Source organism: Mytilus edulis, chromosome 7 (genome assembly GCF_963676685.1).
Source record: "Mytilus edulis chromosome 7, xbMytEdul2.2, whole genome shotgun sequence".
NCBI classification, from domain to species: Eukaryota; Metazoa; Mollusca; class Bivalvia; order Mytilida; family Mytilidae; genus Mytilus; species Mytilus edulis.
The window spans coordinates 14,849,375-14,864,786 of record NC_092350.1 but is presented as its reverse complement, the minus strand read 5'-3'; the positions used below and the strand labels follow the sequence as shown (position 1 = coordinate 14,864,786).

The window sequence follows — 15,412 nt, the reverse complement described above, 5'->3', positions numbered from 1 at the left end:
CTCAATCTTATTTATAAAAGTAAACTATTATAGGTCAAAGTACTTCAACACGGAGCCTTTGCTCACACCGAACAAAAAGCTATAAGGGACCCCAAAGATTACTAGTGTTAACACCATTCAAATGGGAAAACCAAAGGTCTTAATCTTTATGAAAAAAGTAAGAAATGAGAAACAATTATGAACCACATCAACAAACGACAACTACTGAACATCAAATTCATGACTTAGGACAGGTGCAAACAGTTGCAAATTCCGATAAAATTCAGTTTGGGGAAAATATTGAGGAAAATATAAAATTAAAAGGAAGATAAAGTATACTTCATAATCACACTGGTACTTATAGAATTTTGTTACACCTTACCTTTTAAAAGGTTCTTTTGAAAAATGTTTAGCCAAGCCACGTTCTATATGTCCCTCAGGATCATGAGGAGCCTATTATTCGTAGGGTCGTCTTTGCTGTCTCTGGTTCACATTTAATGCTTGTTTATTATATTATTATTGAGCATGAATCAGCTGTTGGTTTTCTCTTTCAATCTTTTACAATTGGTAATGCCTGGACATTTTATAGCTAACCAATGGTAGTAGATGTGCTCATTGTTAAAGGACAGACTGTGACCTTGAATTGTTAAGTTTCTCGCCCTTTGGTCACTGGTGGATAGTAAATATCTCATTTTTTCGCTCTTTTTACAATGTACAAGATTTTCACCACGTATAGTAATAAAAGTCCATTGAAATTTTTAGGACATTATATTGTGATATGTATAACAAATGTCTACTAAGAAAGGAAGAACTTTGTTGAATTTTCAGGAAACACATGGCTCAAACAGGTAGAGAATAAGTTTAGAATGTGCAGGTTGTGCTCACATTAGCATTTTTTAATACAAGTGTTATCTTTTTTTATCAGCAGGTTACAGCAATTTAACCAGAAAGACACGATAGTACAGTGATTTGCCAGACAAAAGCCACTAGAATATGACAAGCTTACATCTTATACATAAACTAAACCTTTTCTGCGTTTATTTGAAAGTTCATTTTTACACATTTTTGAAAATGAAAGTCCCCTAGAAAAGAATTTTCAATAATAAATGACATCACAAATATTGATACTAGGTTCTGAGGTAAAGATCCAACTGAGTTTTATCATTTTTTAGTCTGCAATCCACATCAATCTATCCTTTTGTATTTAGTGTAATTTATGACTACTAGCATTATGAAATTTGGTAGATTTTCAATACTTAATAATATTAGTGTTGTCTCCCTTTACATCAACCTATTAATTTTTTTTGAAGATTTTTTTAGACTGGCAGTAAAATTTCATTTACATGATTGATTTATAAATAGTCTTTAATAAAAGCTATGCTGGTTGCAAAGAATATTTTATATGCAGGTAAATATGATTGACCTCTAAAAGCTCAGCTGCAGTCATAAATGTCCATAATGATCTTTAGTTTGTTTTATTCCAGCATTTTAACAGTCACAGATTACTTTCTAGTATAAATATAACAGTGTGATGAATGCACAGTATGAATGGACAGAAAACAAATCACAATAATTGATTTATGACTGCTTAAAATGTCCAGTGGCTAATATAACATGCAAATTAAGGATGAAATAAAGTTATAATTAGCACACTACCGTCAAACCACAAAGTCTATTAACAGTTTGGGTGGTGGATATGTATGTATGGAAACAGGTTTTAATTTTCTGATTTTTACATATAAAATATTGGTATACTTGTAAATATTTGTTTATTTATTCATAAGTACATAAAATCTTTATCATGTGCATATTTAAATTTATCTGAATCTTAAGCATGTTAAAATGTAGCTATTCTTAAGAAACATATGTTAATCAATATTGAGTGATGAAAAACCTACAGACTTGTTCTACATGACATTTATTAAACATAAGACACATTTTTATTCTTAAATTATTTCAGCTGCCAGATGTATGATATATTGATAATATGCCATCTACCCTGACTTTCTTGCAAATATATATTCATCAGATTTTTATTTTTAACATGCTTTTGGGATATTCAAATAATGTTCTACTGAGTACTATTTCAAAATTAAAAAATAAATTTTTTACTGCATTTAATGAACAAAATAAATGCTATATACTATAAACTTATTAGAAACAACAAAAGTCAATTAAATGCAAGTGTTAAAACCGACACTGTATAAAATATATTTGGAGCTGTTTCATGATGAGTAGAGTCAAAGGGGTCCAATTCTTTGAAACGTAAAAGGAGGAAATAATTAAAAAAGCAATGTATATTTAGAACAGATCACCATTTTTTTTTAATTACATTTTTCAATAAATCTTGTAACAGTAAAGTTAATTGTCCTGAATATTTGTTCAATGTATAATCTTTGTCTTCAAAGGCCACACACTTCAATGCTGTATTATCTGAAAAATACAAACAAGATAGTTTACACAAAAGATGTGTGATACATTTCTTTCTAAAAATGTCTAATATAGTAATTTATCAAAATTAGTTACATGAGTGACAATGTGAAGGGTTTAATGCCGTCATAAGGTCACCCCCTACACTAGGGATGCATATCATTTTGCCTCATACAGCTAAGGTAACCTATTCCTGGGTTTTGTTAACAGTCAATTCAGAATAATGACCATATAATGTCCATGTAAAACAGAAAGTTTCAAATTTCTCCTATTTTGTTATGGGATCAGTGGCATACCAAAAAATTCAAATTCAGTATTCTGAGATTTTTAGTAGGAAAATAGAGTTCTCTAATTTTTGTGCTATTTTCACATTTATTGATCAGTGTGAGAAAATTGTTTCTCCGCACTAGTGAAAAATCTGTTCTCGGCAAATGATTGGTCATATTTAATTGTGACATTGAATTTTCTTGGGGTTTCTTTTGGGTTTTTCCTATTGTCACGTCATGAAAAAAGGTGACAATGCCTGATGACGTCCCATAAAAGTACACAACTTTCTTCAAATCTATGAAAGGGAAGGATAAAAATCATTAGAGAAACAGATTCCACCACTATAACTCTTGTATTATGATATTTCTCCACTCTCAACAGTTAAATTTTAAGTATTTAAAAAGCTTGGCAAGCCTCACGCTTTATATATTAAAATTTAACTGTCTCGAGTGGAGAAATATCAACACACTTGTTGTAGTTGAGGAATCTATATATTTCTGTTTCTTCAGTTTGTTACTTTTATGTTTTTCTTTATCATGTACTCTTTATTTTTGATATTTGTTCATGTTAGAAGAACTCTTATTCATAAAAGTAACAAGCATTCTGTACATATTGCATGGCAATACATAGTACCCTACTGGTTAAAAACTCATTTTATTGGAACAAAATTCTAACTTGACCTATTATTTGTCATGGTGTAAACTATAAAATAATTATCAAGTCAAAATCTTCAAGCATGACAAACAAATGTGGAAAAATTATTATTTAAGAGAATTTTCAAAGTCCAAGTACTATAACTCTGCACAAAATCATTAGACCAGAACAAAATTTAAACTTGAACTGTAACTTATCATGATAAAACTATATACCCATTATCAAATCAATATCTTCAAGAATGACAAAAAAAAGTGCAGAAAACTGATTATTTGAGTGAATTTTCTAAGTCAAAGAACTGAACTCTGCACAAAATCATCAGACCAAAACAAAATTTGAACTTGATCTGTAATTTGTCATGATAAATCAATACACCAAATATTAAATCAATACCGTCAAGCATGAAGAAAAAAGTGTGGAAAACTGATTTGCCGGACTAACGGATGGACAGACATACAGACGGAGTGCAAACCTTAAGTCCCCTTTGACTTCGTCGGTAGGGGACTAAAGATAGTAAAAATAAGATTCATGTACCAACAGAGACAATTTAAAATTAGATCACAAAGAAGGATGGACAATATCAATTCTACATCTTTATTAAAACTTAGAAATTTGTAAAATTATCTTTTTTTTTTTTTTCTAAAACAATATGTGGAAAATTTTATTTTTATCTTATAATTTAAACATAAATACATACTATTTTCTGGAGATTTGACCTGTTCCACTGTCTCACAATGACAGACATTTGTCTCTGGTATACCCAGGAGGTCAGTATATTCTTCCATTAGATCTTTATCTACCAGTTTATTATTTAAATTATATGTCATCAATCTGGGTATACTAGAACTGCCAATACCAAAGGAATCACTGTTTAGCTGAAAATACAATCTAGATATATAAAATTCTTGAATGAAACTGAAGATTTTTTTTCATTTGAGGCAATTTTGATTTAGGTCTAAACATATTTCTGAAACTTAACTAAATTCACACAGTATTTGCTTTAAATACTTAAGGAAATATTTTGTCAAATCTGAAAGAAATATTCTATTCTTTAACATTTATGTCACAAATTTATTCAAAAGAGTTATCTCACCCTGATTGCAATAATTACATGTATATTCAGCATGTTAAAAGCTTAATTTCGGTTACACAGACTTAAAGTTTTGTAAGTTTAAGCGTAGTCAATGGTAAAAAATCTGGAAATGATTCCTATATATGTGTTCAAAATAAAACTGAGTCTTAATTGAACTATTAACATATGTCACATACAGTCATCTTTACAAATGGTTTCAAAATAAAATAAATTTGCAATATTCTCAGTGTCTACATTGTTTTTAAAATATCAATCAAGCAGTTGTAGAACTTTGAACCATCCTGTGATACATAGTTACAATTTATTAAAGGGTTTAAAAGCAGAAGGCCTACTTTATGGTTCAATTCTAACAAGATTTGTAAGGGTTCTGCGGAACCCAGTGTCATGAATAAATTCAAGATAGTTAGAGAAAGTTATTAAAATTTTTAAGAATTTAACCAGATTGAATATTTGTTGACGATGCCGACCATTGAATGTAGGATTGCAATGTCTTGCTTTTGCAACAAAAGTGGCAGTTTGGACAATGTTTTGTAACTCACCAATATAACAACACTTTGACTGTAAATTACAGGAACTAATTTTGGCATATAGAATTTAGTCCAATTAGCCAGTTGTCAATGTAAAAAATATTTAGAATTTCACCACTCATTCATGGTTAGTAACAATTTACATTGAATAGCAGTTCCGAAGTAACTTAACTAGGTGAGGACCATAAAATAATCATTTTCACAGTTAGGTTTGAACTGAGACTTACAAAAATGCTTTTACAAATTATAAAATGTTTACAATTGCATTTATTAGATTTCACATTCTTGCTATAATAATTGCATGCATTTATTTCTGAACTTACTGCACATAAATTAGCCATTTTTACTGTTTTGAGAAGAACAGATATTTCACTTTAAATGTAAACTACAGTTAATATCTTACACCTACCCATTCATACTGAAATCCAGCAAAATGAAGCATAACTTTTAATCTGTCTGATTGACGATATGTTCTGAGAACTGGAAATTTATGAAATGCAGAAATCTCTAGTGATGCTCTGAGTGGATATTTAAATAAAGTACTCTTATTCCATAACATGTCAAACTCCAATACAGCTGGATACTCTTTTAATGCCCTAAAATATATTCACATAATATCTATCTACCATTTTGCCTATGACAATGCCTGTAATCAATTTTGTTACACAGTTGTCTAATGCATTTATTCCAAGTAAACCTGGTTTAAATAAAAGATGTGTCTGAGGACACAAATAACCCTGCTCAAGCTTGTTTATAATTAGTGAAAATACTTTTGGGATGGACAAAAAGACAGACAAAGAAAGACTGACAGACAGAAGGATGGTCAAGGATAACAATAAGTATTACTGAGGAGTTATCTATTTTTGTGGAGTGAGGACAAACTAGATGAATTTCATTTCCTGGTTTCAACAATTCCTTGTTATTTTTGTCAGTTTGCAAGATTCACAAAAAGTAATTTCCAACTCGTAATAAAGAATCCACAGTAATTTACATCATTAATCAATTCATATATTGTAGTAGACTGCACATTGCACAAGCCATGTCTTGTCTTAATTTTTTATTGTATACATATATGGCCTGTATCAATCATAATTTTTTTAATAATATATATTAAGGTATTCCTATACTGACTACCTCTTTCAAATTCTGCCCTAAAAAAGGTGATCACAAGAGTGGGCACAGTTAAATGTCTCCCCTGTTTACATATAATATAGATATATGCACAAGTATGTTGTCTTTCATAGACCTGCATCTAATGGCGGTGAGTAATGCACATTTTTATTATGTATGTGTGTTGCTTTCATGAGGTACTAAGTCACTTCACTTCAAACTAACAAAGTTATCAACTTACTTGCAAACTACAACTTATATAATACTTTGGAACCAGGAACAAATATGAATTGCATATTACTTACTTGCCAGGCTTGTGACCTATAGGACTGAGCAGGGCTATAGATCTGACTGCATGTTTATTTAATAAATTAGCTGTATAACTTATGACTGTGTTACATCCACTCCCTTGACCAATAAGCATATCAATTCTGCAATCAAAAGGAGGAAAATATTTATACTAATTTAATATTCACCAAAGCATTAATTCAAAATAAATTTTATGGTCATTCAGGGGTAATATGTGTAGAAGTTTCGACAATTTACTTGAAGATGAAAGAAATATTCACTTTTATAAACGAATTGATGTTATTGTAAGTACATTTTTAATGTTTGAATTATCAGTCAGGGGACTTACTGAAATAAGTGATTTTTAAATCACTTACAATGTATTTGAGTAGCAAATTCGAAGTTTTGTCACAAATTGTGATTTTGTAGTTTTACCAAAATTTTAAACGCATAGGTTTAAAAAATATCTTTTCATTAGTAAAATTGAATAAAAATGAATTTTTTTGCTTCTTTTAAGTATCAAGGTTTAGGCCTTTGATGCTATCATTTAGCTGCAAATTCTATTTTAGTTGAAAAAAATGCTATAATAATGGCTTTTCATAATGAACTGATACTTTCTTAACAGATTTTTCCCAGCAGTGGGAGTATTTTTCCTGTAAAGTTCAAGGTTTCATCTTTCAGATTATGTAATAAAATTCTACTGTTCGCGATATAAAATTCTACTGTTCGCGATTAAAATTTCACTGTTCAGGGGTGTTGAAATTAGTGGGGGTTATTAAAATAATGATACTTAAAGAAGTGATTTTTGGGAAGAAAATTGAGGTATGATATTTAAAGAAGTGATTTTTATGTCATTATCCTAGATTCAGTACAAGGTCATCACCTGAAATGACCTGGTCATCCTAGACAACACAGATGTTTGTTCTGATAAGTTTAGAAACATAATTAGTCCCTGGATCATTAGTATTCTATATATAAAGCTACAGTAAAATTAAATCACTTCTTCTAGTGATTATTTTGTACTACTTAAATAGGTGATTATTAAAGAAAGACAACTCTTTCTTTCAACCTTTATAGAAATAATGTTACTTGAATCAGTGATTTAGAAAATCACTCATTTAAGTAAGTCCCCTGACTGATTATCTCCCCTCAATTTTCACCAAAAATTTACTTTTACATGTAATCTTATTTTTCAACCTCTTGAATTCTCAAGATTTTCATGGCCTCACCAATTTTTGTTTTGTTTACTAATAATTTTTTTGAGAGTTCAACCTTTTATCTTAAGAACTAAGCAAAAAAATTCTTCTGTTATGGTTGGAATTATTCTACTTATTCAGGGCTACTTGGTTTACAAACAAAATATACATGTATGTTTGTTTTTTTGGGGGCATGAAAAACAAGAAATGCATTTTCGAATATCTATATAAATTTTGTACCTTTCTATACCAATAGTTTGGAGAAAATCATGAATAAATGTAACTCTTTCATCTGTTTTACCAGAAAATGTAGTATCATCATATCTATTCATCCCTCTTGTATGGATTTTATCTGAAAAATATAGTTAGACATCTTCTATCACAATCAGCACGTTTATGTTTACACAGTCTTTTGTAAATATACATGTACATGTAGGTGTATCATATTTTCTTGTCAATACAGCAATTAGAATTTTTTCTATAAATTATTCCTTGGAATTGTTTACTTAAAATAATTTAAATTAAAAAAAAATATGGAAAAGAAAGGAAAAGCTTTTTTTTTTTTTTTATATAATATTGTAAATAAAACCAAAAACTGATCAGGTTTACACAAACCATGGCATACAATGCAAACTATAATCACTTATCTGCAAATGATAAAAAAATATTCAGGTTCTTTTAGTTCTCAGGAAATCTTTGCACCCCAACATACATGTACATTATAACCAGCCTGAACAGACACAATTTATAGGAACAATTTTTTAAAACTTTGATTCCTTTGCTTGTTCATGTTGTTTATAGAACTTTTCTTGAATTTTGCATGTTTGTACATGTAGTGGTACTGTACCATATAATTTAAGATGTATTTGTATGACATGTATGAAGGCTTTTTATATATAGTCATAACCTACATTATTTTCTATACATGTACATTGTAATATTATAACTCAATGGCCTTTGATGTTCATAGTGCCGCATTTATACCAAATTTTTGTTTTCATATACCTATCTATGTTTAATCTAATTTAAACAAATCCATTCTATTTTTGTAGGTCTGTTATCCACTAATGACCACTGATTATTTTAATATGCATATCAAATAAATTGCCGTCAAACAATTTCAAACAATCAAACAATTTCATATAATCAAAGAGTCTAAGGACTAATGATTATATTGATCAGCATTTGGTACATTAAGCTTTGATATATTTTAAACAATTATGATTGCATCTTATTAACAATGAAAGTTTTTCTATTAATATGTTGCAATATAATGATATATATACGAAAGAAATTTACAACAACTATGCATATAAATAATATCAAATAAATCATGGATACGAGTTGGTTGAGTATGAGTTGCCAAAAGTAGGAGTCTCACCTGGGAAATTAGGTGCAACAACTCTATAGCCAAGATTACAAAATGGTTGAAGTATAGGAATCATATCATAGAGTGAACCAGGTGTGTCATGAAGCGCTACTATCACTGGTGTATCAGGCTTGAGGCTGATCCCAGGGTGTGTATCTAAATATGCAGTGTCAAACATCACTCCGACAGGAATATCCGTCCAGAAATCTACACACGTACGTACAAATACATATCTCAGATTTAGTTCACCAATTTTTGCCGAAATTGATTCATTTCCTTTTGACTTTTTAAACAATTTTTTGAAGCCTTCAGTGAAGGTCGATCCCATACGAAGAAAATTTACACATTTGCTCCTTTTGCAAATATTCCTGTTCAATGAATTTATATGAGTGTTTAAAAGATTTTTGCAAATATGATGCAAGTGTCTGCTAGACATACTTTGAACTTAAGTTAACAAAGATTTAAAGAGTACACAGCGTATTATTAATAGTCTTCTTTCCAAAATTGTTTTCGGTTATGGGCGCAGACATTTTGAATTTCTAAATAATGACCAAATTCCGGAGATACAATCCGGAATAATTGTATTTTAGCCAACTTTCGAGTTAATCCGTTAAGCAGTCAGTCGAACAAACATCCTTGATCACTGACGGAGAAATTGAATGGGTAAAGATCAAAATAAAAAACAACAAAGACTTGCTAGTTGGATCTTTTTACATGCCACACAGAGATCAAAAACACCTAAACGAACTGCAAAAGTCACTTGAGAAGCCGGCAATAACCGTAATGGGAACACCAATGTCATTCTATCAGGAGATTTCAACTGCCCTGACATCACATGGGACACAGCAACAGCCCTTGGACCAGACAGAGAAATCCAACAAGGACTAGTTGAGTATAGCCTGCAGTGAAACATATAACCTGACACATGATACACAGACGTTTTTCGGTTTAATAATTGGTAACGTTAGTTGACGTCGTTTTTCAATTATTTCATCCTACTTCTGTACCAAACGTCAAAGCTTTGCAGCTTTTTATGAAACGGCTTGCATTTTGATGTCAGTATAACTATTTATTTAAAAAAAAAAAACCAACATGCTAACATGACTGATTACTAGTATATATTTTTGACATCATATTCTGAACAAAATGAAAGTGTATATTTCAAATATTTGTCACTGCCCAAGCATGTCAATTGTTGCAAAATGCATTTATATATCCTCTATGATTCTCATCAGAATTCCGTCATCACAAGTATCTAGGACTAGGCATTTATCGATTCATTGGAAACAGCCAGTACCAAAGCTTTTTGTGCTTCAAGAGTATAAATGTTATTAACCCACCTTCAACTAGTTTTCTAACTACAGTTCGCGAATATAATTTCAGGGTCTTTTTATTCGTATTATCAACATCTTAAATATGTGCCTTTCAAGAAGCCGTGATTATAATGAAAAATAATCCTTGTTCAGGTCAATCGTAGCAACAGCTTCTATTTATCCTCTGTTTGCTTTAATATATCTATAATAATTCTAGTTTCATCCTCAGATTTTAAAATGAAAACGGCAGTTTAGAATTGTTGATTTTATTTAAAATTAAAAAGTGATCTACAGTCCTTGAAATATAATGAGTAATTTCAAATGCGTCTGTTTGTCGGATGCGTGGAAATGACTTTAGTGTATACAACATATACAATCGTACTAGCAGACGCATCTATGTTACTAGAATCCAAAAACGAAAGCTTCGGCATGTTTAAAGCTTGTGCTACATATATATTCATCCGAAAATTTAGAGTAATATTTTTTATAAATTTACATGTAAATTAACACATGAAAATCGCTGGATCATATCAAGAAAATCATGATTGAATCATGCTTTTAGAGCTGTCTATGCGGTATGTGCTTTGCTCATTGTTGACTGGCCGTACAGTGACCTACAGTTGTTAATTTCTGTGTCACTTGGTTTAAAATGCAATTCTTTTGCATTAAAAATACCTAATCTTTTGCATGATACTTTTATTTATCCGACGCTTTTACGATCAGCAAATGGCTTAAAATTTTGATGGAAGTTAAATTTTCTTGTTGATTTAAATAATTATTCAAAAAAAATATGTCCCAAAATAATATCATCACACAGAACGTGTCAAATGCTAAAGACACAACATGCTACACTTTTAGTAAATGGGTAATACAATTATATATTATAACGTTTAATACATTCACGTTCCGCGCAAAAATCGGTCAATTTGGACGTGGTAACATTTACGGGAGACACGGACAACTTGATGTAAATTGATGAAAAATTTGGCGTGTCCTTAACCTTGAAGGCTTACCAAATCTTTAAAAAAAGTCACATTTCAGTAATAACATTTGTTTGCATAGTTTATTTGTCTGTCACAAATCTAAAATACCCTAAATTATCATCGTACTCAAGAAACTTGAACAATGGCTCCATGGTAACATTTACGGGAGACACGGAAAATACTGAAAAAAAATAAAATGGGAGAAGCTATGTTAAAAATAAAAATATTTTTGTAAAATTCAATAAAATCACATTTTTATGTAGAGGTGGCGAACCTTTCCTATTATTTATATGAAAATATTATAATATTGAAGTGTTAGCTTTCATTTTTGTGTACTCGAATTTTCAAATCTTACAGCCATATGGAATTTCGAAAATGGCTGCTAGATTGCGAACTGACAGAATATTTATCGTGACAGTTTAACATAATAAATATGATCATATCATATCCAATCTGTACAAATTTTATCGAAATCCATTCAGTAGTTAGTATTTTTTCTTCGTTTATATTTGAATGGTTAGCGCTTGTTGTTACGTCTTACAGGGCAAATACGGCAAATTATGAAAACAAAATCATTGTTTAATCATGTAATGAGACATAACATTAAATTTATTAAAATCGTTTTTTTTTAGTTAATTTCGATTCAAATGAAAAATCAAGACAAGTTACTATTCAATAATGCGTAGATTTGATTTGTTTTTGTCATACTTATGCATCAAGAAATGGTCAAATGAAACATAGACCGAATTCCGTGCGTAACGTCACACTATACCAACTCATGAAGGAAACCTCCTAGATCTTGTATTTGTCACGAACCCAACTCTAGTTAAATCCTCAAAGAACGTACCAAGTATATCAGACCATGACATTATCATCACCGACCTGGAAACAAAAGTACACCATCAAAAAAGCCTACCAAGAACATGTTACATCTACAAGAAGGCAAAATGGGACCAAATTAGCACAGACCTTAAACACACCCTAGAAGAGGTAAAAGAAAAACTCAATCAAGGAGATGAGGTACATCAACTTTGGGACACCTTCAAAAGTCAGCTTAAAAAAAACCATGAATACAAACATTCCAAATTAAGAAATTAGATCAAGAAATAACATCCCATGGAACAAACACTAACAGAGGAGAATGCTAAAGAAAAAACAGAGGCTATACAAGCAAGCCAGAAAAAACAAACAAATGGCCAAACTATAGGTCTTTTCAAAAGGAATGCAAGAAACAACGAAGAAAACAGAATATGAATATGTCAACCCAAACATCTTTGGGGGCCTAAACAACAATGACACAAAGCCGTTTTGGAATTACATTAAATCCAAACGCCAGAACTCAGGAGGAATAGCATCATCAAAAAAGGTGACTAATCTCGTCAGTGACAGTAAAGGGAAAGCCGAACTCCTACTAGAACAATTCAAGTCCGTATTCACAATAACATCAGACACAAACCTACCAACAACAAGAATACGAGCTAAAATCAACATAACACCATAAACGATCGACCAAAAGGGATTGAGAAAACTACTAAAAAACACCAACCCAAATAAAGCCTCTGGACCAGACAACACCCTGAACCGCATACTAAGGGAATGTGCCGAAAAACTAGCACCCATCCTGCAAATTATAATGCAATGCTCGCTAGACACAGGTGAACTACCAAAATACTGGAGAGACGCGAACATATCCAGTATCTTCAAAAAAGGAGACAAACATCTGGCAGAAAATTACAGACCTGTATCCTTAACATCTGTCATCAGCAGAATTCTAGAACACATCGTATGCAGGCATATCCCAAAACATCTGGAAAAAAACCAAAATCCTAACCAACTTAAACAACGGCTTCAGGTCAGGATACTCATGTGAAACCCAACTCATAACTGCCGTCAACGACTTCCTACAAGAACATGACAAGGGACATCAAATTAAATCTACGTAGGCATATTTTATTTTTCAAAAACTTTCGACACAGTACCACACAAAAAATTATTACATAAATTACATCAATATGGAATTAAAGGAAACACACAAAAATGGCTTATTAAACTTCCTAAATGCAAGATCAATGCGAACCATCGTGGAAGGCGAATCATCTGGCGAAACAAACAGTTGACTCTGGGGTCCCCCAGGGCACAGTCTTAGGACCAATCCTATTCATGTGCCACATCAATGACCTACCAGACAGCGTAACATCATCAGTAATACTATTTGCCGACGACTGCCTACTATACAGAACAATTAAAAATAGCCAAGACCAACAAAAGCTACAAACAGATTTGGAACAACTAGAAATCTGGGCCGACAAATGGGGAATGCATTTCAACGACAAGAAGTGCTATGTTCTATCCATAAACAAAAAAACAGACAAATTATACACGCTTAATAAACACATTCTACAAGAATTACAAGTGAATCCGTACTTATAGGACTCCAAATCTCAAACGATCTGAAATGGAGTTTCCACATAAACAACATCAGCAAGAAAGCCAACGCCACCTTGGGCTTTTTTAGGAGGAACTTGAGGAACGTACCAGAGGAACGTAGGAAAGTAGCATATATATCCCTAGTAAGATCAACAATGGAATATGAGGGTCTAGATTTGGGGGGGGGGGGGGGGGGGGGGTCTGTTATTCTGTAAACATTTAATTTTCACCCCTTTTTTCCCTAATCTTCAAAAAATTAGACCACGCATTTCTCTAATCTTCATTTTTAAAGGGCATCATTCTTTAATCATTTAACCCCATCCAAACACTCGAATATGGCGCAACAATCTGGAACCCATATAGGAAAGGGGATATTGACAAACTAGAACGTATCCAAAACAGAGGCTTACGATTCATCAAGAAAAACTACAGGAGTCGAGAAACAGGGTCCATAACTAATATGAGACGCCAGCTTGAAATGGAGACGCTAGAGGAAAGAAGACACATCCTCCGTCTTAGCTTGATTTACAAGGTGGTTGAGGGTCTAGTGCCGGCTCTACCAGCCGACAATTTTGTCATACCAGCATGACCTAAACGAACGATAAAAGCCAAAACATATTCAAACTGTGAAACTGACAATATCATTGAACGTCAAGTTATCAATAACACCAGGAGGACTTAAAGTTCCAAATAGCAACAAACCACAGTACAAACATTCATTTTTTGTGGAAACAACTATCCACTGGAACCAACTTCCAGATAAAGTTGTGCATGCAGGTTCTGTAGAGGCATTTCAGACCGCTCTACAAGAACACCGCCCATAACAACATAGTCCGAGATTACTCTGACGTCCAACGGCTGTTTTGCCAGACAAGCTGGTCCCAGCTTATCTGAAGCTGGTCCCAGCTTATCTGAAGCTGGTCCCAGCTTGTCTGGCAAAACAGCCGTTGGACGTCAGAGAAAGTCCCAGCTTGTCTGGCAAAACAGCCGTTGGACGTCAGAGTAATCTCGGACTAATAACAACGGCGCTCTTCTCCACCGTGTATAAAAGCCTAAATAGGATTCTACACGTACCACTACAGATACAGATATAGCGGAGTCTACAATCCCTAGCCATATAGAACACTGCCGAGGTATGGAAAGTGGGTGACCGCCCATGCGTATTGTATCAAACTGGACTTTTTTCCCGTGTCAGTACGGAGGAAATTTTCGGCCTTTAAGATGCTTACCCCAGAAATTCTGTATCCTCACGTTGTAGTTCTATCCAAGAGCTATTCATTAAGGCCCCATCTATAATCCCTAGCAAAACAAAACCATCCGAGACAATGGGTCAGTAACAGTGTGTCCCCTATGCGTATTTTAGTGAATTTGGCAGTTCCGTGTTACCAGAGACTCTGGTGTTACGCACGAAATCTTCAGAATGTATACCCCAAAAATTACTTACCCTCATGTTGTAGTATAACTGCCAATAGCTATTTATTAGGGCAGTGTTTATATAATCCCTCGTCATAAAGATATACTAAGACAATGGTTCGGAAAGTTGGTGCTCCCTATGAGTATCTTATCAAATTTAACGTTTTACCGTGTTACGGACGAAATTTTCAGAATGTATACCCCAAAAAATTACCTACCATCATGTTGTAGTACTGCCAATAGATATTCATTAGGGCAATGTTTATATAATCCCTTATCATAAAGATCTACCACGACAATGGTTCGGAAAGTTAGTGTTCCTTATGCGTATCTTATCAAATTTAACGTTTTACCGTGTTACGG

At 32.4% G+C, this 15,412-nt stretch overlaps 1 protein-coding gene across 1 annotated transcript; it reads right to left on the bottom strand.

Annotated features, from left to right (window-relative positions):
* Positions 1 to 1,731: 1,731 nt before the first annotated feature.
* Positions 1,732 to 9,461, bottom strand: LOC139530028 (uncharacterized). The gene is made up of 6 exons (XM_071326063.1): positions 8,926 to 9,461; positions 7,785 to 7,896; positions 6,366 to 6,491; positions 5,360 to 5,546; positions 4,028 to 4,205; positions 1,732 to 2,412 (listed from the first exon to the last, which is right to left on the bottom strand). The coding sequence occupies exons 1-6, from the start codon at positions 9,347 to 9,349 to the stop codon at positions 2,291 to 2,293; spliced, it is 1,149 nt and encodes a 382-aa protein (XP_071182164.1). The 5' UTR covers positions 9,350 to 9,461; the 3' UTR covers positions 1,732 to 2,290.
* Between the last annotated feature and the right edge of the window lie 5,951 nt (positions 9,462 to 15,412).